At 43.3% G+C, this 26,453-nt stretch overlaps 2 protein-coding genes across 3 annotated transcripts in view; one reads left to right on the forward strand and one right to left on the reverse strand.

Moving 5' to 3' along the window:
• The window catches only part of LOC142661744 (uncharacterized protein CXorf65 homolog), a 36,538-nt gene extending 26,905 nt beyond the window's left edge, over positions 1-9,633 (forward strand). For both annotated transcript variants that reach the window (XM_075839269.1, XM_075839270.1), the window contains 3 exons: positions 7,816-7,933; positions 8,775-8,861; positions 9,505-9,633. The gene's annotated coding sequence lies outside the window, so the exon portion shown is untranslated. The remainder of the gene's footprint in view (positions 1-7,815; positions 7,934-8,774; positions 8,862-9,504) is intronic.
• On the reverse strand, positions 8,490-26,176 carry LOC142661743 (potassium-transporting ATPase alpha chain 2). Its single transcript, XM_075839268.1, has 22 exons — positions 26,020-26,176; positions 21,931-21,990; positions 21,166-21,369; positions 20,304-20,417; positions 19,228-19,362; positions 18,076-18,193; positions 17,693-17,961; positions 16,923-17,121; positions 16,242-16,351; positions 16,016-16,150; positions 15,738-15,930; positions 15,474-15,649; positions 15,086-15,222; positions 14,613-14,763; positions 14,198-14,366; positions 13,440-13,594; positions 12,789-12,912; positions 12,554-12,699; positions 12,084-12,217; positions 11,711-11,812; positions 9,499-9,590; positions 8,490-8,775 (listed from the first exon to the last, which is right to left on the reverse strand). The coding sequence occupies exons 1-22, from the start codon at positions 26,152-26,154 to the stop codon at positions 8,747-8,749; spliced, it is 3,087 nt and encodes a 1,028-aa protein (XP_075695383.1). The 5' UTR covers positions 26,155-26,176; the 3' UTR covers positions 8,490-8,746.
• Positions 26,177-26,453: the final 277 nt, after the last annotated feature.

The following is a 26,453-nucleotide window of genomic DNA, read 5'->3' on the forward strand; positions in this document are numbered from 1 at the left end:
AGACATTACATCCAGGGGGCCTAAACGATATATCTGAATCTACATTAGATTAACCCACATCTTTAGTATCCGTTAAACCGCAAACTAAACACTTGAAGTCAAATACAAATATTTACTTAACTTGAACGAAAATATTCATTAATATACCATACGTTCTCTTTCTATTACCTCACTATCCACATGAGTTCATTAATGCAGTGGCTTCCTTCATTGTAAATACTAAATATGTAATAATGCTCAATTAACCTTCCCAAACATGAAGATTAATAATAATTTTCCTAATCATCCACTCACCTGCAGCATGCTTTGCCCGTCTCGTTCCCGTCCGTTCTGGGATCCTTTGGTCCCGCTGCCCGACATTAGAACCTAGTAATTTAATTGCGAGTTTTAACCGTTTTTAAAAAATTCAAAATATTCAAAACCTAATATTCCTTCTATAGAACTACATACTAGAGCTTAAAATACACTACGTATTTCTACTTAAAATAGAACTACTTAAAATAGAACTGTTCATTTTTAAGAGCTCTGTAAGTTCCGATCTATCCTTGTAACTTCAAAAGATTGATTAAGACTAATACAGTATCTATGCACATTTCTCTAATCTTACAATGTATATTTTAACCTTTTTAAGCCTCAATATCTTACCTGTAGCAAGCACGGATCACTTCATTGGTTCCGTCGCTTCGCTCTTTGCTCGGTTGCCTTGGCAACGAAACCGCGTCCCGGCTTCTCGCTTTGTAATCCAGCAATACATTGATTCCTACTGTAGTCCTATGTCAAATCAACTTTTACTATTTCATATACTTATCCCATTGGTCTTACCATACCACGTTAACCGACTAATGTATGTTTTTATATCCGTATATTAATGACATGAGACTTTGGTGAATATTTCACTTAACAATGTATTTATGTATGTATTATCGCTGTTTTTCACTCTTGCCCCTTCGTCTGTTTAAATTGCTCTTTTATATTTAACCTTTTAGATTGTATACTAATTTTAAAATGTACTTGTTGCTTTGCGCTATGAATGTGAAAAAAACCGGGTGTGACGTCACGATCGCACCTTGACCTTTTACAGATTTGGCGGTTTTTTTGACTCATGGTAAATTGAACTTAGACGCTATATAAGCTATGTTGTTTGTAATGTGTACATGGCCTGAGGAAGACGACTGTCCGTCGTTGAAACGCGTAGCCACTCATTCAATTAAACTGAACCTATCAATACCTCTGGATATCGCTCCCATTATTCCCACCACACAGCAGCGCCCCTGGAATGATCCACATTTTTTCTCCTGCAATTGGGTGTAAACTGAAGCTCCATAAAAACGGTCAACTCCGCTGTATGTATTCTGCTGTATCAAGCCCGGTATGAGCTGCACTCACAGGATTGCTGGTCTCAGTAATAATCCCCCACACTTTACCTTTTTATAATAACATAACCCGAGGATAACTTGTAGTTTTAGCTTCAGTAAAATATTAGCAGTGTAAGGCTATGTTCACACCCTGAGTGAAAAACGTCTGAAAATATGGAGCTGGGAAAACCGCTCCTGATTTTCAGAAGTTTTTTAAGCCACTCTCGATTTTCGCTGCGTTTTTTTTACGGCCGTTTTTGCAGCTGTTTTCTATAAAGTCTATGAAAAACGGCTCCAAAAACGGCCGCGTAAAACAAGGCCTGCCGCAACAGAACGCCGTTTTCCAATTTTTCGGCCGTTTACTGCCCGAGAAACGGCCGAAAATAGGCCGTGTGAACATACCCCAAGTGCGACGTTACTAAAGAAAGTATACAGTGGTGATTGAAAGTTTGTGAACCCTTCAGAATTTTCTATATTTATGCAAAAATTTAAACCTAAAGCTGCATCATTTTCACACAAGTCCTAAAAGTAGATAAAGAGAAGCAAATCAAACAAATGAGTCAAAAATATTAGACGTGTTTATTTATTGAGGAAAATGATCCAATATCACATATCTGTGAGTGGAAAAGTATGTGAACCCCTGCTTTTAGTATCTGGTGTGACCCCCTTGTGCAGCAATATCTGCATCTACTAAACATTTCCGGTAATTGGTGATTAGTCCTGCACATCGGCTTGGGGGAACTTTAGCCCATTCCTCCGTATGAAAAAGCTTCAACTCGCTTAGGTCCCATGCACGCGACCGTAGATTTCAACCGTAATTACCGACCCATTCATTTCTACGGACACCTTCCCGCTCCATACAAAGCAGGTGTCGGCTGTATCTTACTGCCAATAATTCACTAACGAGCAGGATCACATGTGAGCGCAATCCCGCTCCTCTAAACCCTTAGATGCTGCTGTCAATCGCAACTGCGGCATCTAAATCATTAGAAAGAGGGGGCGACCCCCTCTGACAGCCCATTGCCCCCCCCCCCCACAATGAGATCGCGGGGTGATTATGGTTGACAAGGCAGCCTGGGGGGGGGTCTAATGAAGGCCCCCAGGTCTGCCATCTTTGTACTCCTCCTGCAGGGCTTAATAGAAGCCTATCAGAAACACAACACACTACAATACATTAGTATTGCGGTATATACTGCTAGCGAGCCAAAGATCGCTGGTTCAAGTCCCCTAGGGGAATAATAAAAAAAAGTAAAAATCTGTTAAATAAGGGCGGATTTACACAAACGTGTAATACATCCGTGCAACGCATATGCTTTTCACGCGCGTTTATATATTAGTCTATGGGGCCGTGCAGACTGTCAGTGATTTTTGCGCAGCGTGTGTCCGCTGCGTAAAACTCACGACAAGCGCTCTATTTCAGCGTTTTTCGCGCATCACGCACCCATTGAAGTCAATGGGTGCGTGAAAATCACAAGCACCACACGGAAGCACTTCGTGAAAAGCACGCAGCCGCGCACCATATGATCATGACACACGAAGCTGTTAAGTGCCTTTTGCGTACGCAAACCGCTGCGTTTTTTGCATGTGCAAAACGCACATGCTCGTGGAAATCCGCCCTAAAGTTGTTGTTTTTTTATGTACAAAAATAAATATTTTTTATTTCCCCCCCTTAAATTTAAGCATTGTAAAAAAATAAAATAAACATAATTGGTATCGCCGCATCCATAAAAGTCTGAACTATTAGGGTATGTTCACATGCTAGCTGTTATTTACGGCTGAAATGACAGACTGTTTTCAGAAGAAAACAGCTGCGTCGTTTCAGACGTAAATGCTGCTCCTCGTATTATGCGAGGAGTCTGAGACGCTCGTATATCTTGAGCTGCTCTTCATTGACTTCAATGAAGAACAGCTCAAATTACGTGGCAAAGAAGTGTCCTGCATATAATGTATATAAGTGCCCTGCACTTCTTTGCCGAGGCAGTCAAACGACGACGCGTAAATGACAGGTCGTCTGCACAGTACGTTGGCAAACCCATTCAAATGAATGGGCAGATGTTTGCCGACGTATTGTAGCCCTATTGTCAGGCGTAAAACGAGGCATAATACGCCTCGTTTACGTCTGAAAATAGGTCGTGTGAACCCAGCCTTATAATATATCATTATTTAATACACAGGGTGAACGCCATATAAAAATCACCAGAATCGCTGTTTTTTCATCACCTCATCTCTTACAAAAAATGGAATAAAGTGATCAAGACCTTTTTTTTTTTCCTTGTAAAAGTAGTAAAATGTAAAAAAAAAAAACTATGTTTGCTATCGCTGTAATTGTATTGACCTGCAAATTAAAGTTGACATGTCGTTTTTATTGCACAGTCAACGCCGTAAAAATGAAGCGCAAACAACAATGGAGAAATCTGTTTTTTTTTTAATTTTCCGCCCCACAAATATTTTTTTCCCGGTTTCCTTGTAGATTATATGGTACAATAAATGGTGCCATTAAAAACTACAACTAGTCCCATAAAAATCAAGCCCTCATAGGACTAAATCGACAGAAAAATAAAAAAGTAATGGCTTTTGGAATATGGGGAGGAAAAAGTGAAAATCTGAAAAATGGCTGCGGCAGGAAGGGGTTAAAGAGGCTCTGTCACCACATTATGTACAAGATAGGCCACTTATAATGTGATCGGCGCTGTAATGTAGATAACAGCACTGATTTTTATTTAGAAAAACAATCATTTGTGACAGAGTTATGACCTATATTAGCTTTATGCTAATGAGTTTCTCAATGGACAACTGGGCGTGTTTTGCTATATGACCAAGTGGGCATTGTACAGAGAAGTGTATGACGCTGACCAATCAATGACCAATCAGTGACCAGTCAGCGTCATACACTTCTCTCCATTCATTTACACTGCAGATAGTGATATAGCTATATCACTATGTGCAGCTACATAAACACACCTTAACATTACTGCAGCGTTATCACGTCCTGGCTGGAGGTAATGTCTATTCATTGTCATGTGTATTCAGAATCCTGACCACTTCTCTGCACGTCTCTGCGAGACTACGCCTGCTATGCTGTAACTCAGAGAGAAGTGCAGAGAAGTGGTCAGAATTCTGAATACACATCACGTCCTGGCTGGAGGTAATGTCTATTCATAGTCAGCACACTGCAGTAATGTTTGTGTTTGTGTATGAGGCTGCAAATAGCGATATAGCTATATTGCGATCTGCAGTGTAAATGAATGGAGAGGAGTGTATGACGCTGATTGGTCACTGATTGGTCAGCGTCATACACTTCTCTGTACAACGTCCACTTGTCCATTAAGAAACTCATTAGTATAAAGCTAAAATAGGTCATAACTGTCAAAAATGATCATTTTTCTAAATAAAAACCACTGTTGTTATCTACATTACAGCGCCGATCACATCATGTAGAAGACAGGGCACTTATAATGTGGTGACAGAGCCTCTTTAAATAGAGCAGGTCACCCACTCACACCTGATTGTCATCCAATTGTTTGCAAACACCTGTCTCTTATTTCATCTTCACATTATCTGCTAATCATAAGGGTATGTTCACACGGGCTATTTTCAGGGCGTAAACGCCACGAAAAACGGCTACAAATACTGAGGCTGAACGCCTCCAAACATCTGCTCATTGATTGCAATGGAAAAAACGGCGTTCTGTTCCCACGGGGCTATTTTTAAAAACGGTTGCGTAAAAAAAAACGCCTCGTACAAAGAAGTGCATGTTACTTCTTAAGCCGTTTTTCATTGACTCAATAGAAAAACAGCTCCAAAAACGCCGCAATAAACACAAGTTGCTTAAAAAAACGGCTGAAAATTAGAGGCTGTTTTCCCTTAAATACAGCTCCGTATTTTCAGCCGTTTTTTGTTAAGCGTGTGAACATACCCTAAAGGCTCACATACCTTTGATCTAATATCACATATCTGTGAATGGCAGAGCTGCGGTACGAAAAATACGCACCACAGTTGAATTTCTGCCTGGAATTTTTACGCAGCGTGTGGATGGGATTTGTTACATCTCACCCACTTTGCTGCTACTGTATTCCGCTGCGTATTTTCCGTCCGCAATTCCGCTACATCTACACAATAAAGAGCATGAGGTGGAGTGCTGCTTTCCAATACACATCAATGTAGATGAGAAGAGCCTCGCTAAGGTACTAGAACCAGTTTAGCCAATGTTGTAGAATAATCGATGGGGGATGGGGGATGGGGGGAGTCTCCTTGTCCCTAAAAAACGTAAAGAACAACGAGTTACGAGACTCATAGGTACTTATGATTCGAAACAAAATGACATCATGCAAATCCTTAAAAGGTACTGGCGTATCCTCAGTGCTGATATAGATTTGGCAGACCAGATCACACAATGGCCCTCAGTCACGTATCGGAGAGGGAAGAACATTAGGGATAGAGTCATGCATAGTTGTTTTGACCCTATTATACCGAGGGGCACATGGCTGGATAGACAAACACCAGGTACATATAGATGTGGTAGCTGCAAGGCCTGCGACTTCATCCTCAAAGGGAACAGGTTTACGAGTGTCGCAACACAAGAGGAGTACGACATTCGTGATTTTGTTAACTGCAAAACAGCGGGGGTGGTCTACCTTATCACATGTCCATGCCCCCTTAATTATGTGGGTAAAACGGTGCGACAATTTCGGCGCCGGATAAGAGAGCATGTTGGAGATATTGTCCATGCTAGGGATACCCCGATATCGAAACACGTACATGCTAAACACCAGGGTCGTGCAGAATGTTTAAAGTTTCAAGCAATTGAACTTATTAGACCTGCAAAAAGAGGAGGCGACTGGGACAACCTAATTCTACGCAAGGAAGCCCAATGGATCCACAGACTGGCATGTACACAACCAGCGGGTCTAAACGAGCAGACTAATTACACGTGCTTTATTTAACATGCAATATCATCCATCTTCAAGCAGCCGGGCTAATATTTGGTTGCTTTAACGGGTGGGTGGGTGTTCTGCATAGTGCACTCTGATTGATATGGCCAATTGGCTAGGTCGTGTACAACAGGTTTTTAATCCAAATTTCGTAATGTGAGGGACACCGCATTCATCTATCCAATATGTGTTTACTATATAAGAGTTGTTTTGAGGTAGTCCACTTGCGGTGGGTAACTGTCCCGCAAGATATACCCTATATTCTATATCGTTCTGCTCTTACCTTGCTTTTTCTTGGCAGCATGGGCGATGGGTCCGTGGCTTCCACTGCGCCTGCGTGTTCGTTCAGATGCGGTCGATGATGATACTTGGTTGTCAGCTGACGGCCGGGAGTCACATGGACAGGTGTCACGAATCAGGGGGCGCTGTGATTGGTTAGTTCGTACAGCGCCGCCAAGTACGAGGGGTGGAGTTTGGTGCTTATAGCAACTCAGTGCCTGAAATGAAGTATGCCGCTGACATCGATGCGAGCATCCTTCCGTGATGCGCAGCAGAATATCTGCTGTTGAATATTTTATCGCTGGTAATTAGGCCAGAGTGACCAAGATACAGACCCCTGAGGATGAGTATTTGAAACGCGTAGGGTCGTTTTTGTATATGGGATTGTTGCATAGGGGACAGTAGCATTGTGGTGGACCCAGCGCTAGGAGATTCCGGTGTTGATTCACGGACCCTGGTGTGTTTTTGGAGCTCGTACTATTGTTGTGCCCAGGTTAAATGCTGATTCCGGTGAATATCGTTATAAACACTGAGATATATTTATCTAAATGATTCAGTGTTTACTGTTTAATACATTTTTTAATATACACGGTGGGGCTTTTTTCACAGTGGTGTGTTACCCCTGTTTTTAGCGAGTTACTATAATAAAAGGTATATTTTACTCAATTGTCACTTCAGTGAATTTCCAAACTTTTCTATATTGTGGGAGCACAATTATATATATTATTTAATACAGTGAATTTGAGTTGAGGTGCAGCACAGGGGAGAATCCGTCAGCAGGGACACAATAGGCTGGTTAGAACTTTCATATAGTCGACTGCAGATTACAATAAACTTTAATGTCTTCAGACAAAGTAACTATGCAGGGTCACATTGATACCAGCGCTTACTTAATATATCAATTTTGACATCCCTGTTTAAATGTGATAGACTGTCTCACCTGTCTCTCCATCCAAGTACCAATACATGGTGAGAAGCCAGAATGGGTTTCTAAACTAAAAACCCTATTTGGTTAGAGATGAGGTTCCTGAGTGGATAACAGCTACAAATAGCGTCGCTCTGGGAGGTCCTGCCACGTCCTTGTATTACACGCATAGACCACTGATTTTAATGAGAACTCTGTCATGTTTCATTTCCCCTGTGGTGGCGCTGCAGGATATTTAACAGTTTATTGCTGGGGTTCCCATCAGGACTCCCTGTGATTAGTTTATGTGGAGAACCCCTTTAATGCTGTTTTTTCTACTTTTTAGCAAAACATTGCAGTAGGATATGAGTTGGTGTAGGGGGAATTCTAAACCCCAGCAAAGATGGAAGCAGGCAGCTATGTCCAACTATAGAACGATGCCTCAACATTTGGTGACTTGTAAGGTGAGACCGTACCCCCTAAGCTTAAAAAAGAAAAGCCTAAAGAGGGGAAAAAACGCACGTAAAAAAAAAAAAATGACAGTGGCGTGCTGATCTCCATAGATTAAGGCCGGATTCACACGAGCGGGTTCGGTCCATGATAAACAGTCCGTACGTCGGACGCATTTCCCGGACTACACACTGCAGGGAGCCGGGCTCCTAGCATCATACGTATCTACAATTCTAGCAGTCCCTGCCTCCCCGCGGAACTACTGTCCCCTACTGAAAACATGATTACGGTACTTAACAATTTTCCCGCAGCGAGACAGGGACTCCTAGCGTCATAGATAACTATGATGCTAGGAGCCCGGCTCCCTGCAGTGTGTTCGGTCTGGGAAATACTGCCGACATACGCTCGTGTGAATCTGGCCTAAGATTAAACTGTCTATTGGAGCTTAATAATATGGAGCGGATCCTAAATATGGTCTTTGCCCTTTCATTGATTCTTGTTTGTAATAAATCTGTCTTTAATTTACAAAAAAGAAAACACATTCATGAAAAAAGATTTTATTGACACCGTCTGGTCTAGAAATAAAAAGCCGCCTCTATAAACAAAATAGACATTTCCAGTCCTCGGCTGTAACGGAGCAATGCTTTTCTTTTTACATATCACTTTTTTGTTAAAATAGTTTTTTTTCTTATTTAACTTTATACATAACATTTACAATACATAACTTTATTATCCTGATTTGTTCAACAAACAGGATAGGTATAATAACAGTGAAATATGTCCGGAAGTTCACACCACCAGGGAAGGTCCGAAACAGTCCAGCCACCTCAGTAATACATGTTCTTGTCCCACCAGCCTGGAAACAAGAGAAGACGACGGGTTAATGAGACGCAACTATAAAGTGGACGGACCCGCATCACTGCCAAGGCTGCAACATACAAGGTAATTATATTGGTGTCCGTTTCTACGGAACTCAGGCAAGCAATGCAGTGACTTTCTCCAGTCATTATGCAGCGTCATTGTAATCCAGACCCGATCATGTACAGCTCATCTACTGGGAGGAACGTGATAGAAAACTAGCATCGTTGGCTTTCCACTATATTACAACACCCCTGTCCCAGCAATAGTCCCACATATGGAGTGTTTAACAGGGACTATTGTCATACGTAAGTCACCTCGTAGATACTGTAAAGGGAGCGCTTGTCTCTATGGACCAAAAATAAACCTAAGGATAATATTTAATAAAATCCCCTAGTTCTAGACCTTGATAAAGATAAGTAATATATAGTCTATGGCATCCGGACAACTTCTTGTGGGTGGTTTAAGTGACCCGGAATGTGGGAAATAGCCGGTTTTACACTTTGTAGAGTAAAAATGTTGCAATAATGGACAGTCGGTCATCATAGTCCGCTCCAGGCAGAGTGTTCATAGGTTAGTGGGACATTCACAATCATGCTGGTAGTAAGAAAAATACACAGAAAAATATACAGGAACCCACAGGCTACAGATATATAGGTCATTGTTTTCTTTCCAGTAATATTTCTATATATACACACACACGATATCTTGTTATACTTACTGCCAGGATAGCGCCTGATGAATAGTTTACGGATTTCGTCATATACAAAGATCAGAACTGCATATGGAAGGGCCACAAACCAGTACTGAACCCTAAGCAAGAGAAGAGGACGACATTCTAATATTGGTAGACAATACAGGACAAATAGATTCATATAAAGACTTTATTAGCCCTGGGATGATGTCGATAAAATATCTCCTTCCATTGGAGCCATAGACTTTTGCTTGTTGAGAGATGATGGTAATGTTGGTGGATTAAACGTCTATGACAAACTAGCTATACTGGAAGATCGGTGTCTGATGCTAAAACAATCCTTGCATATTAGGTGTCTACCAGCATTGCCTGTAAGATTCCCTGCACCAGCGGGATCTCCACAAGGAGAAAAGTACTGAAAGTTGATGAGCCGTCCATTATCACTCCCCAATGCTCATGGAGGAGCTGGCGGACACCCCCCAGCACTGCTCAATCACTACTTTTCTCTTAGTACTGGATTGCCAGTGGGGCCTGTAAGCACCTGTACACCCTTCACCTTCTTTCCACTTATGTGTCTCCAGGAGCTCCCCACAGGCGTGAACATCTCTCTCAAATGAAAAATGGGGAGTATTGTGTTCACGTAACCATATAAAAGAAGCGCTCTTTATCTCCCCTCTCCATCTACTGCCTTAGCCCCATGCACACGAGCCTAGTTTTCATTCGTAATTACAGATGTAATTGTGGACCCACACATTTCTATTGGCCACGGACACCTTTCCGTAGATTTAGGGATGTGTGTCTGGGCCGTATAAATGATCCGCAAAATCTAGAACATTTCCTATTCTCGTCTGCAACTGGGGCACAAACTCGCTCGTAAAAGTCTATAGGCTCTTCCGCATTTGCGGGCGGCTACGGGTTTGCACGAGGCCTACTCTGAATGTTAATTATGCTCAAAAATAGCGCATCCGAGTATTCTCAAGAGATAAGAAATGCAAAGTCCCCGTTGCCTTGTAATTGTGTTATAAAAACCTTGTTATGCTTTTCTTTGTGATATTTCCATCTTATAAAGCTTTGATCACTATTTCTTAGAAGACATTTCTTAAGGTCCTATTACACAGCCCAATATGGACCGGGAAAATTTTCACCTTTCACAAGGAGCAATGCGGGGACGAGCGATCATTCGTCCCCATACAGATATAGTCACCTTTATCTGGGCTTTTAAAGGGGTTTTCCCATCAGGGACATTTGACAGATCCACAGGATATGTCGTCTATGTCAGATAGATGCGGGTCCCATATCTGGGACCAGCACCTATCGGTAGAATGGGGCTCCCTAAACCCTGTTCTACCGCTCTCTGTTGCGGCTGAATCAAGCGATGTCTGACCATGAAAAAGAAAAAGGCGTATCTCGCTGGTCTACTCCCTTTCTGTAAGTCCGATAGAACCGAATGGTAGTTACAGAAATAGCGTAGCTCACATGCTACGCTGCTTCCGTAACGGTCATTCACTAGTATGGGAGTAACGGAAATAGCGTAGCTGTTTTCGTATCTCCCGACCATATAGTCAGGAAGTGTCTGTGAGTCAGCAGCAGCAAAAAAAAGGGCCCCATTCTAGAGATAGGGACCCGCATCTATCTGACATTTATGACGCATCCTGTGGATATGTCATAAATGTCCCTGATGGGAAAACCCCTTTAACGCATTAAATACACAGCGGGTAAGAAACTTTAACTTGACTTTTTCAATGGCTTTTGTTGTGTGATATCACACTGCAGCAAGTTATCAGTCGATTTAAGCTTGGCTACATCTGTACATTTCCATCATGTTGGGAGATTACGCTGCCGACATGATGGAAATGTACAGATGTAGGCAAGTTTACACGGGGCAATGATCAGTAACAAGCGTTCATTGGAACACACGTTTGCCCGATCATAGGGCTTTTACACACCATCAGATCTGCTCGCTTCCCTACGGGGCAATTCACATTGCGTTTGCGCTGGAAAAGCTGATTGTATCCATAGGCCCCAGTTACCGGACGAATGCCAAAAGGACATTGTTTGGGCATCTATCGTGCTGGTATACCTTCTACTTTGCTGCATAGTTGACTGTGCTATTCAATACAGAGGTATCCAGTAAAGAAAAATATACAGTGTGGTGGTATGCATTGATCCATCTCATTGATAACACAGGAGTCTCCTAATACCAAACCTTTCCGTCTCGCCATTGCATTACATAACTCACCTTAATGGGGTAAACTTCAAGGCATACGGCATTTCAGGACAATAAGAGAGAAATGCTGCGATGAGGATTTGTGATACCAAACCCATCAGGAGAAATTTGTTACTGTAAAAAGAGAGAGAAGTCAGTCAGTAAGAGGAGCAATAGTCTGCAGTTCATCCTCAAGTGACGAGATACAAACATTATTGGGATAATTACCCATGAAGTGCGTTCTGCACATTCCACTGCTTCGTGCAATGCTTGTTGCCATGTTTTTCTTAACTACTTGTATTTGCTTTCATTGTAAATTATGCGCTAAAATGGCTGGTAAAGTGGAATCTCAAGGGGAATTCCAAGTATGTATGCACAGCGGTGTATAAATATGATATCAACCTACCTAAATACACCTTGTTGAAACAGCGAGTTTCTCCTGGTCTTCCGGATGATAAGATCCGCCAGTTGTTCCACCACGATACTGACAAAGAAAGCCGTGTACCCTGTCCACTCCAGGAACTGCCTCTGAAAGAACGTCTGCAACCAACAAAACGCATGATCAGGGACAGCCGGGTATCGTACTTATAAATAAATGTTACATGATTGCACTGAAACAAGTTGCATCTTTTAAGTGCTCTGGGGTTGCCATGGTAACATCAACAGACTAACTCTTCTGAACACGACAGGAAGTCCATGGCCAGAAAAGTGAGTCCATTCATGCTTTTGGGGCTGTCAAGGAAACCGTTTTTACAGCCGCAGGTAAGAAATAAAGAGAGAAAAAACATAAAAATCGATTGAGCTGCATTTTTTTTTTCTTCAAAAGAACAAACATCTTGTAAGATTGTAAGGATAGAGTCTGGTATAAGAGCTTACCCATTCTTGCCCATAACTATCCTCCAAATCCTGCTCATACACGTTTTCCCAGTGGACACGAATGCCCTGGAGAGTATAGGGCAAAAACCCTTGTTCAGCCATAACTGTAAAGTAATTCACAAAAGCTCCAAAAGACTGAATAATCCCTGTGTATAGAGAAAAGGGCTGGATTAGATACGGCCCCTTCTTCTAGGCATCTTCTATATACATACTCGCGCCCGTCTGGTAAACTCACCGATCTGCAGATAGGCATAGAGCGCCAGCTGCTGGGTCACCAGTCTGTCCACATTCTTCCTGCGAGGTTTCCTGTTCATAATATCTCTCTCCGCTCTCTCGTAGGCAAATGAAACCGATGGGATCTGTGGGAACATCCATTAGACTTAGAACCGTTGTGGATTCTCGAGAATAAAATGAAGAAGAGTTTCTATGTACGTGGCTAAACTTTTAGGGTCTGTTCACATCCGCGTTGCCCTTCCGTTGAGGGTTTCTCTTCGGGTTAACCCCTCAACAAAAAGGCAAGCGGAAGGAAACCTTAGGTTCCGTTTCTCTTATCCCAATGGTGACGGAACGTTGTTAATGGTTTCCGTTGGTCACCGTTGTGACAGGGTTCCGTTGCTTTGACGGAATCAATAGCGCAGTCGACTGAGATCAATGGTGAGGGAAACGGAAGCTAAGGTTTCAGTTTGCCTTTCCGTTGATGGGTTAACCCGACGGAGACCTCTGACTGAATCCCTCATCGTCAGGGCAACGCTGATGTGAAAAGACCGTCATCTGTTCGTTTCCAAGCTTATGCAATAGTCAAATAAAATCGATATGTTCACCGGAGGAGCCGCACACAGACACAAGTCAGAACATCTGCAATAATTAAAGCCACGCTCGTACTCACAATGTCTGTGCCCAGGTCAATGAACAGGATGGTAATAGTTCCAATAGGCAGCGGGACGCTGGCAATGATGTATATCAGGAATGGGCAGAGCTCCGCGATGTTCTTGGTCAGGGTGTAGCCAATGGATTTTTTAATATTGTCAAAGATTAAACGACCTGCAAAACCAAAACAGCTGTGAGGACACTGGAATATCCCATCACCTACACCAGTGTATAGGGGCAGCAGTAATGATGTCCCCCCTGATCACACACGCCACAATTCTCAGCCCCGGCATGATTTTGAAAATAGAGCTCTTATATTTTATGAGTTTGCTGTTCCAGTGGTTTATAACTACAAAACTATCTCTCAGATCAGTATCAACCACAGAACTTGTTGGGTGAATATGAAAGTAGAGGGGGAATTGATTGCAACTTTTCTATACCAGAAAACTGTTGGAAAAAAGTTAAAGAGCACAAAAAGTCGCAATTTGCAGAAAATATTTCTACTTTTGTGCCGTTTCCGTTGTTCGGTGGCTCATATCGCCCGACACAATTACTATAATTTACACCACAAGCTGGCGCAAGTCCTAGCCGAAATCCTACACCAGCTTCTAGGTTTCACTATGCGTGTGCCTCTAAAAAAACAAAACAACTGGTCACATCTTACTCCGGTGTAAGAACCGCCAGTCTTAGTAGATATCCCCCTTGGACTTTGCTTTACTCCCCTATAATTAACCCTTCTGCTAAAAGCTGCGCATCCAGACACGGCACGTGCTTTACCTTCTTCTACTCCGGTGACGATGGAGGCAAAGTTATCATCCAGCAGAATCATGTCTGCAGCGTTCTTGGCAGCATCTGAACCGGCAATTCCCATGGCAATTCCAATGTCTGCTTTTTTTAGAGCTGGAGAGTCGTTAACACCGTCGCCAGTCACAGCAACTACAAAGTTCTGGAACACAGAGTAAAGCGTTCATCTCTAACAGTCATACGTGGCTACAGGAATCTCATTAAGAGACACAACTCCCCATAACAGGAACGTCCTCAGTTTTTTGGCTCTGTTCACACCACACTTTTTGGCAATGTATGGCATACTTTACATCTGAAGATTTCACCGGAGTATATGCTGAACATAAAGAGAAGACCTGATGGGAGCAGAGCCTAAAAGTGGACAGCGTAGGTTAATGTTCCCTCTCACCTGTCTCTGACAGCCTTCCACTATGATTAGCTTCTGTTGAGGGGAGGTCCGGGCGAAAACAATCTCTGAATGATTAGTCAGAATGTCATCCAGCTGTTCAGAAGTCATGTCTTTCAGTACTCCACCGTTCACCACAGCTGCATTTGCGTCCCTGTACCAGAAAAAACAACAGGTCAGGGGTGTAGCTATAGGGGTGCAGAGCAAGCAGTTGCACCTGGAGCCTTAGGGGGCCCAAGAGCCCCTCAGCCGCATAAGAAGGCAGCAGTATTTTAAATTATATATGGTAGGTGGCGGCCCGGTTATAGATGTTTGCATTGGGACCCAGGAGTTTCACGCTACGCCTCTGGGTCAGGTGCCTAGTTATGGAAAGCTGCACACTCCAATGTTGTGGGGTAACCATTTTTAAGAGACCTCTGTCTGTCACACATAGTCAAGTCTTGGGGGCATTTACAAATGCAGGACAAGGATCTTACCGCTTATTAACCTGCTCCACAGGGATGTTAAGGCGAGTGGCAATATCCTCAACCGCTTCACTCCCAGCTGAAATGATACCGACGCTTTTAGCTATAGCCTTTGCTGTTATTGGGTGATCACCAGTTACCATTATAACCTGTGTAAAGAGACCGTGCATTTAGTCACAAGAACACATGTTTAGACAATGGCTGCCCATTACAGTATAGAAGTTTATTGCCTGTACCTATACACAGCTATGAAGACTATTCAGCACCTACATATACATCGCAGTGTCATTCATCCCCAGCACAAATGATAACATAACAGGCAGTGATCTCTAATATGTGTAGAGCGCCAAGATGCATACGGTTGGGGGCGCAGCATGCAAAGTATCTTAGATGAACCGACCTTAATTCCTGCAGACCGACACTTTGAAACAGCATCCGGCACTGTGGAACGAGGAGGATCTATCATGGACATGAGCCCAACAAAGCAGAGGTTTGAGGTTGGAAAGTTCATGGCTTCTGTGTCAAACGCGTAGGATGAGGGATATTCATCTACCGGGAGATAGAGGTGGCAAAATCCTAGAACAAGAAAGGAGCAGTGCGGTGAGTGACAGTGTGACAAACACACAAACATACATGTCCCATCTTATACAAATGTGTGTTGTACCCAATACTCTCTCTCCAAGTCCTCCAAGCTCCATATAAGCGGTCTGGAAGGAATCCTTCATGGGCTCATCCAGTGTCAGCTCCTTGCCGGCTATCAGAATGGTGGAGCACATGTCTAATATTCTCTCCGGGGCGCCTTTCATGACCAGCAGCAATCTCTGGTCTTGGGGATCATCGGTCTCGTGTATTGATAGCTGTAAATACAAGCGTGCTTCAGTAAGCGGACAAGACGTCTACAGATGTACAGGGGAGTCAGGCCAAGCAAAGAAAATCTGATACCTGGAACTTGTTGGTGGAATTAAAAGGGATTTCGGTGATCTTTCTATGCTGATTTCGGATGTTAATCACGTTCCCAGTAATCACCTCGGAGAATTTTAGGAGGGCCGTCTCAGAAGCATCTCCAACTACAACTTTCTGTCGAGATAAAGACGACGGGTGAATGACCAGTATTGAAGGAAGGGCTCATCACCCTCATCTCCGGTATACCTGCACTAATATAACATACTTTCATGATGGGGACATCTTCCTGTCCAGCCTTGAACTCCGCACGGTTGCACAAAGTCGCAATTTTGCACAAAGCGCTCCATGTTTCAGAGGTCTGCTCAAATGAGTGATCTGGAAAGATAAACATCTGGGGTAAGTGACCTGATAAAGGGACCGAGTGTTACCATAAGGCTGGGTTCACACGAGCATGTTACGTCCGTAATGGACGGAACGTATTTCGGCCGGAAGTCCCGGACCGAACACAGTGCAGGGAGCCGGGCTTCTAGCATCATAGTGATGTACGACGCTAGGAGTCCCTGCCTCGCTGCGGGACAACTGTCCCGTACTGTAATCATGTTTTCAGTACGGGACAGTAGTTCCACGGAGAGGCAGGGACTCCTAGCGTCGTACATCACTATGATGCTAGGAGCCCGGCTCCCTGCAGTGTGTTCAGTCTGGGATTAGCGGCCGAAATACGTTCCGTCCATTACGGACGTAACATGCTCGTGTGAACCCAGCCTTAGATACAAGACTATCCCCACCCTTAAGGGCACAGACTTAAGAGTGCTTAAAGACTATGAAATCAGCTCTTAAGAGAGTAATGTGTCAGGAGTGTGGTGGGGTGTCACTCCAGAACAATACACAATAAGCACCTAAAGGAGACGGATATCTTAAGCCGCTCTTGTATTATTTACACACGTACGTGATTGCTCTTCACTCGTGTCGGCTGAATGGATGTGATCGTCAAACCAGAGATGGGCTACAGTCATTCTGTTCTGTGTCAGGGTTCCGGTTTTGTCGGAGCAGATAATGGAGGTTGAGCCAAGTGTCTCCACAGCCTCTAAGTTCTTCACCAGACAATTCTTCTTTGCCATACGCTTTGCAGTTAGAGAGAGTGTTACCTAAAAGACCGCAGATTAGACAGGTGAAATGTATCGCTCCAGTGATCACAGAGGGTCTTATTTTGAATGGACTGTCCATGATCTAAAGTACGGTACAATGTTAGTGAATAGGGTTTTAACAAACCCCATAAAACACAATGTAAAAAGTCAGCTGTGGATTGTACGCATGCCCTATCTTGCAATGCAGGGAATAAAAACCCTTGGCGAACAGCCGCCCCAAAATCAACAACACAATACATGCGCATTTCATTGCAGATAATGCTATGGATTTTAAGGCCGGTTCCGCAGCGTCATTTTTACGCGATGTGTCAACCCTAGCCTAAAGATGTTCTTCTAGAAACAGCGCCACTCCTGGCCATAGTTCATGTGAATGGGGCTGAGCTGTAATACCACACAGAGTATGGACAAGAGGTGCTGTGAAAGCAGCCATGTTTTTGTAATGAAACACTGATCGGTCTTCAGTCTGTCTGATCTGTATGAACTCAAAAATGATCACATACTTTCTTAGCACACTCTAAAAACTGTTTTTACTTCTGTGTCTTACATCCAAGTTAGAAGAACAAGTACTCACGGTCACCGTTGCGAGGAGTCCCTCAGGTACATTGGCCACAATGATTCCAATAAGGAAGATAATGGAGTTGAGAGCGGAGTACCCCATACACATTGCAATGATGAAGAACAGAACTCCAATAGACACCGCCACACCTGCCACAATGTGCACAAAGTGTTCAATCTCCACAGCGATGGGAGTCTTTTCATTGCCAACTCCTGATGCCAGTGTAGCAATCCGACCAATGATCGTCCTGTCACCAGTATTTATCACTAAGCCTTTTGCTGTACCTACGGAAGAGAAGACCATTTGTAAATGCAAAAAGAGAACATCCACAAAATGAGCTCTGCTTCATATAGATCTATGGAATGTCAGGAATGTGTGCGGTGAGGTCGTATTCTTACCTTCCAGGCAGGTGGTGGAGTAGAAGGCGATGTTTTTAGTCTCGAGAGGGTTGTCATGTGTAAATTCACTGGATCGAGGTTGAGCCTCGGACTCGCCAGTTAGAGATGAATTGTCCACCTGAAAGAAAAAGTTAAATTCTGACTCTTAAGACGAATTGTCGTGTAAAACAACCTCATGTGTTCATCCCCCGAATATTCAAAATGCAAGTGTTATGAGACGGGCGACGTTTTAACAGGAGATAAGAGCACCCGCTGTACAGCCGCATACAAGTGCGCAGCAAGGAACCCACTACAACATGACCATCTGCAGCAGAACGTCAGTGCAAGACATGAAAGTCTTGTCATTATTTTGGTCTCCTCTGTCCCGTCTCTTTTTCTCCTTTGTTTGGTCTCCCGGTGATCTGCATCCAATTTTCACTACCCCTTCGTCATCCACAGTGGCCTAGTTCACAGTTTTTTGCAGAATTTTGAGTGGACCTGCCTGCAATCTTTGACGCATTTTTTCGCCGCGCCCATTAAGCGCCACAGGCAAAAACCACTTTCTCTGCCTTCCATTTATGTCAATGGGAGGTCAGAGACGGAAACTCCTGAAGAAAGGGCGTGACGCTTTTTCCACTCACAGGAAAAAACGTCTCCTATTTAAATCAATGGGAGGCGTTTTCAGACATTTTTTGGCGCAGTTTCGGACGTGCTTCCTGCATCAAAAACATCGCCAAAAAAACTGTGGAAACATACCCGAACGGCACCTCACCTCTAGCTTAAGCTTCTATTACTGCTGCCCTGGTTGTTACACCCACAGATCCCTATAGTGAAATTCTGTGGGCCTATATGATACAGTATATGAATGGGACAGTGGAGCAGTACAGAATATGGAGTGTTCTGCCGGTGCCACTTGTTGGTCGGTGGCTCGACCTGACATGACGCCACAAAGCCGTCCACTTAAGGTAGATGGTGCAAATATTGGACAGCGTCCCATAATACCAGTCCTGGGGCAGTTTAGTTATAGGTTCCCTAGGTAAAGAGCCTCTAACTTTTGTCACATGCATTTACACTGTAAATCTATAGAAATTAATTTTCAAAAATGTAATAGTTACGGCTGACCTCTTTAGGCCTATTTAGCAAAGATAAGAGCGTACGTGTAGTGATGATTACCTTGCAGCCTTGAGCAAAGGTGACCCTGAGATCTGCTGGGATTCGATCTCCACCTTTAATATCCACCAGATCTCCTACTACAAGTTCCGTGGCCGGGACCTCTAGCTTTTCTCCATCCCGGGTAACGACAGCTTGCTGGAGAAACATAAATAAGTGTCATTGTAAACATAGAAGAGACCTCCAGATGATCGAGTAAACTCACACATGGGAGCTTTGTTGCAGAAATGTCTGCAATTGTCCCATTCATCTGAAGGAGGCTTGCAGAAATCCATGCACCTGCTGCAGAAATCCATGCACCTGCTGCAGAAATCCATGCACCTGCTGCAGAAATAACCCCATTCACAGATATGGAAGGGAATCTTCAGTTGCAAAAATTTCCAATACAAATCTGCGTGTAAAATCACCCTTACAATTTACTTTTAATAATAATTTTAATAAAAATATATTCTGTGACAACATCCTGAGCGAACTGCAAATACTGATTATAACATTGTTTCCGGTTGGCGCTTCTTATGTTCAGCTGCTGACCGCAGAATGGGACTGGGCCCTATATAACAATGTCACCTATAAATAAGAATAAGCCTTGCTCTATGAAGATACAGTCATGACGGAATTACATGGAATAGATATGAGTGTGTGAGGAATAAAGTTTTATTGGGTTGATAATTGAGCCTCAAAAGGACCAATATATATATATTTTTAGACCACGTCTAGCCCATGAATTACATCTAGACTCTGTGCTCCTTCCTTTACTGTGATGAATGGCTAAAGGAAGTCATACATATTAGATAAATGTCGGCAGGATCAGCCAACCAGCTGATGGGGATTTTCCAAAGAAGGATCGGGCAGTTGGATTTTAACATGCCCAAACCATTTGATCTTAGGAGAGATGTCTCCTCTCCGCGTTCAGAACACCTGCATGCTAGGTTTAGTGTCAATGTGTATAGCGTTCGTCCGACAGCTATCTAATGTGTGTGGCCAGGCTAAGCCTAGTCTGTTAAGTGGTGAGCCTTAGAGTCAAAACTTAAGCAGACAAAATAAAAATCCAGGAGACCCCATGATGAATGTGCACTCACCTGTGGGATCATCTGATTGAAGCTTGCCATGATGTTGGTGCTTTTAGCCTCTTGGAAATAAGCAAAACAGCCAGTGAGGAAGACGACGGCTGCCAGGACAATACCCAGGTACAGCTGAAGAGAAAGCAAACACTCGTCAGAAACTTGGAGTGACACTGAGTCTAAGTGTCCACATAAAACATGGAAAATGAGAGGCATCGGTTACTGTAGAAAAAGACTTAGTACCAGTCTCTGGTTTGGCAGGGCTGGTACTATCATATCTGTCAGGACTATGTCATTACAGGTCTAACGTGACTATTAAGGATGTGCCTATAGGCCGTCTGAGGTAATTCTACAAAATACAATAGACCGTCTGTACCGAAACTTTCTGATGGACTGTTGTATCTGTTTTATCACTTTACAAGTTCATTTTTAGGGAATTGGAATATCAAACATACTGGGGAGAATTTATTAACTTATTTACTTAATTTAAAGAGCACTGGAAAAAAACGCACCTACATGTTTTAAAAGTCTGTGTGCGCCAGAAAGGGAAATCTACGGCAGCGATGAGTAGATTCCCGCTATAATTTATGCCAGTTTCTGGAATAAATTATAAAGAAATTGTGGGGCTGCAATTACCCACGCCACCTTCGCTGAGCCACGTATAAATACAAATGTGACCTTTTGATGTCAGAGAACTGGCGTAGACTAATAAATTCCCCCCCACCCTATCTGGACATTCAATAACTGATCTGTTGGTCATCATTTAGGATATTCAAGTTATTGGGGAATGGACTGTTTGGGATCGGACAGCAAACATCTGTGGTCTCTGATGACCAAAAGGAATGAAACCAAATTAAACTATGGAGATGAGGCTTCTTACATTGTCCCGGGCTATAGTATTATCCTGAGCGTATTGAATTCCATATGCAATCCAGCAGAGTATGGCACCGGCCCACAGCAGGAGGGAGAAGCCACCTATCATCTGCTTCATGAACTTAACGATTTCCGGAGTACCTTTAGGGGGGGTAAGTGCGTTGGGACCATCACGAGCCAGATTTTCTGCAGCTCTTGCACTGGTGAGACCCTGTCAGGAAGGAAGAGTAAGACCACCTCTATTTACTACACACAGTATGATCCTCGTTACAGTGTTTTTATATCTGCCTGGCAGGGAAACGGAGGCCAGTTAACCTCATAACCGAGTTTGTAAGGTGCAAACAGGCAAATTGCTCCAGCTTAATCCTTGTGTTCATAGAAAACTTGTGGTACATCTGCTGTTTGATCAGAAGTAACCCAATAAAGAGACAACACCAGGACTGTGATAACATCTCTGGAAACTTTATGTTCCACTTTTTGTTCCCATGGACTATAAATTTGTCTTCAGAATGAAGAATTCTCACCGTAGTTCTGACTACTGATTAACCAGCGCAATATCCTGCAGGTCATGGGGGTTACATCTTTTGATTGTATCTTAATAGCAGCGGAGTTATTGCAATAGGCAGTCGCCTGTACCAGACACGTGTCTCCAGCAGGGCACAGGCCGGGTGAAGCCGCTTACCACAGGCAGATGCCTACAGAATCACAAAGTCTCCTCCCAGCTTGTTAAATAGATTACGACCCATAGTGCACTGGGTGCTTTATTACTCACTTTGAGAAGACTTGTTTCATATTTTGATTCCAGTTCTTCAATTTTAAGTTTATGGTCGTCCTGAAAAAAAATGGAAACAAGGGAAAAAAACATTAACACGGTACAAAAGCCTCAAGAGTTCTAGATGGAATAATAGAAAACCAAGGACAATATCTAGACTGATTTATCCCCATCTTAATGTCTACACTGATTTATCCCCATCTTAATGTATAGGTGTTTACATCTCGTGGCTATGGGATTTGTGCAGTATATAAGGATATGGGACTGCTAAAAAAGTAATAGTTTTTCAGCAGCCAATAATTTGGATACATTGGCCTGCATTTACTTAACAGTTTAAAACGTCCAAATTTTCTCGTCAAATTAAAAAGTTGGCGTGGTCTCCAAGGAAAAGTAGTTTAGGTGCAAATTTCGGTTGCAAATCTAAACCTGCTCATAGCAGTTGTGGATTTTATTTTCTGCCTGTTTGAGAGGTGAAAATGCACCAAATTCTTAGTACATGTGGTCCATACTTTGGATAATGTAATACTGGAACAATACCACGCATTTATTATTCTGTCACACATGGACAGCGCTGGTTTTTCTCTCTGTTTTTCTCTCTCTTCAGTGTGAAACTTGCTGTGACCCACTCATAATGCAATGAGCACATGCCCGACTGCAAGAGAGAGGGAGAAGCACTCAAACCAGCGATCAAGGCAAACTCCATTATACAAAGCTCTGATCTATAGGGATGGAAGAAGCAGTGAAATATCTCACACGCGAAGATTCACATCACAGCCTGGAGAAATATATCACACAGAGGAAGATTCACATCACAGCCTGGAGAAGTATATCACACAGAGGAAGACACACATGCCAGCCTGGAGAAGTATATCACACAGAGGAAGACACACATGCCAGCCTGGAGAAGTATATCACACGGGAAGATTCACATCACAGCCTGGAGAAGTATATCACACAGAGGAAGATTCACATCACAGCCTGGAGAAATATATCACACAGACGAAGATTCACATCACAGCCTGGAGAAGTATATCACACGGGAAGATTCACATCACAGCCTGGAGAAGTATATCACACAGAGGAAGATTCACATCACAGCCTGGAGAAATATATCACACAGACGAAGATTCACATCACAGCCTGGAGAAGTATATCACACAGAGGAAGACACACATGCCAGCCTGGAGAAGTATATCACACAGAGGAAGATTCACATCACAGCCTGGAGAAGTATATCACACAGAGGAAGACACACATGCCAGCCTGGAGAAGTATATCACACAGAGGAAGACACACATGCCAGCCTGGGGAAGTATATCACACGGGAAGATTCACATCACAGCCTGGAGAAGTATATCACACAGAGGAAGATTCACATCACAGCCTGGAGAAGTATATCACACAGAGGAAGATTCACATCACAGCCTGGAGAAGTATATCACACAGGAAGATTCACATCACAGCCTGGAGAAGTATATCACACAGGAAGATTCACATCACAGCCTGGAGAAGTATATCACACAGAGGAAGACACACATCACAGCCTGGAGAAGTTAATCACAGAGAGGCAGACACATCACAGCCTGGAGAAGCATATCACACAGAGGAAGATTCACATCACAGCCTGGAGACGTATATCACACGGGAAGATTCACATCACAGCCTGGAGAAGTATATCACACAGAGGCAGACACATCACAGCCTGGAGAAGCATATCACACAGAGGAAGATTCACATCACAGCCTAGAGAAGTATATCACACAGAGGAAGATTCACATCACAGCCTGGAGAAGTATATCACACAGGAAGATTCACATCACAGCCTGGAGAAGTATATCACACAGGAAGATTCACATCACAGCCTGGAGAAGTATATCACACAGAGGAAGACACACATCACAGCCTGGAGAAGTTAATCACAGAGAGGCAGACACATCACAGCCTGGAGAAGCATATCACACAGAGGAAGATTCACATCACAGCCTGGAGACGTATATCACACGGGAAGATTCACATCACAGCCTGGAGAAGTATATCACACAGAGGCAGACACATCACAGCCTGGAGAAGCATATCACACAGAGGAAGATTCACATCACAGCCTAGAGAAGTATATCACACAGAGGAAGATTCACATCACAGCCTGGAGAAGTATATCACACAGAGGAAGATTCACATCACAGCCTGGAGAAGTATATCACACAGAGGAAGACACACATGCCAGCCTGGAGAAGTATATCACACGGGAAGATTCACATCACAGCCTGGAGAAGTATATCACACAGAGGAAGATTCACATCACAGCCTGGAGAAATATATCACACAGACGAAGATTCACATCACAGCCTGGAGAAGTATATCACACGGGAAGATTCACATCACAGCCTGGAGAAGTATATCACACAGAGGAAGATTCACATCACAGCCTGGAGAAATATATCACACAGACGAAGATTCACATCACAGCCTGGAGAAGTATATCACACAGAGGAAGACACACATGCCAGCCTGGAGAAGTATATCACACAGAGGAAGATTCACATCACAGCCTGGAGAAGTATATCACACAGAGGAAGACACACATGCCAGCCTGGAGAAGTATATCACACAGAGGAAGACACACATGCCAGCCTGGGGAAGTATATCACACGGGAAGATTCACATCACAGCCTGGAGAAGTATATCACACAGAGGAAGATTCACATCACAGCCTGGAGAAGTATATCACACAGAGGAAGATTCACATCACAGCCTGGAGAAGTATATCACACAGGAAGATTCACATCACAGCCTGGAGAAGTATATCACACAGGAAGATTCACATCACAGCCTGGAGAAGTATATCACACAGAGGAAGACACACATCACAGCCTGGAGAAGTTAATCACAGAGAGGAAGACACACATCACAGCCTGGAGAAGTATATCACACAGAGGAAGACACACATCACAGCCTGGAGAAGTTAATCACAGAGAGGAAGACACATCACAGCCTGGAGAAGTATATCACACAGAGGAAAACACATCACAGCCTGGAGAAGTATATCACACAGAGGAAGACACACATCACAGCCTGGAGAAGTATATCACACAGAGGAAGATTCACATCACAGCCTGGAGAAGTATATCACACAGAGGAAGACACATCACAGCCTGGAGAAGTATATCACACAGAGGAAGATTCACATCACAGCCTGGAGAAGTATATCACACAGAGGAAGATTCACATCACAGCCTGGAGACGTATATCACACGGGAAGATTCACATCACAGCCTGGAGAAGTATATCACACAGAGGCAGACACATCACAGCCTGGAGAAGCATATCACACAGAGGAAGATTCACATCACAGCCTAGAGAAGTATATCACACAGAGGAAGATTCACATCACAGCCTGGAGAAGTATATCACACAGAGGAAGATTCACATCACAGCCTGGAGAAGTATATCACACAGAGGAAGATTCACATCACAGCCTGGAGAAGTATATCACACAGGAAGATTCACATCACAGCCTGGAGAAGTATATCACACAGAGGAAGACACATCACAGCCTGGAGAAGAATATCACACAGAGGAAGATTCACATCACAGCCTGGAGAAGTATATCACACAGAGGAAGATTCACATCACAGCCTGGGGAAGTATATCACACGGGAAGATTCACATCACAGCCTGGAGAAGTATATCACACAGGAAGATTCACATCACAGCCTGGAGAAGTATATCACACAGAGGAAGATTCACATCACAGCCTGGAGAAATTTCTCACACAGATATATTTCTCCAGCGCATAGGGAAATGTATAAATAGAACACATTCCTAGAAGCAGGAGCCTCGCCTTGTGCGGTGATATAAGTTCTATGGAAATGTTACTAATTATACTGTATCACGGAGACATCAAACAAACACTGCGTCTATAGCGGATTGTTGATATATATAATTACAGACAATCAAACTGGGTGAGATTTTCCAGTGGTAATTTCCGTACGTCCATTATATCTCATCCTACTACATTCTTTATATGTGGCCCTCTATTACCCATGTAATATGGAGATAGGATATTACATAGGATGGAGAATTCCTCACCAGGTCAAGCTCTTGTTTCAGTTCATCAACCTTCTTGCCTTTCTTCTGTTTCTTCTTCTTTTTCCCAGCCTGACCCATGTCTTCTTCCTTTCCCTTATCTGGATTTTCCATGTCCTTTGTTCCATTAATCTCCATACTGTACACATCAGACTTCGCCTGGAAAACGAGCAAGACATGGACCGCATTAGTAACAGAGAAAATGATGAGTGATGCCTAAGAGACCTCCAGATACTCGGAGCAGTGGATGTAACTGTAATACAATGTACTATTCATTTACTACCCAGCCACATGAAGTGTGCCGGGAGATAATGGAATCGCATCGTTACACAGAAAATAAACTGCATCTCATCAACGTGAATCAGTTTTCCCTGTTCTCAGATCCTTTTGGTGAATATTCACTTGAATTCCTTACTTTTCCAGTTGCCGCTGACTTA

This window comes from Rhinoderma darwinii, chromosome 10, assembly GCF_050947455.1.
Source record: "Rhinoderma darwinii isolate aRhiDar2 chromosome 10, aRhiDar2.hap1, whole genome shotgun sequence".
In the NCBI taxonomy this organism is placed as follows: Eukaryota; Metazoa; Chordata; class Amphibia; order Anura; family Rhinodermatidae; genus Rhinoderma; species Rhinoderma darwinii.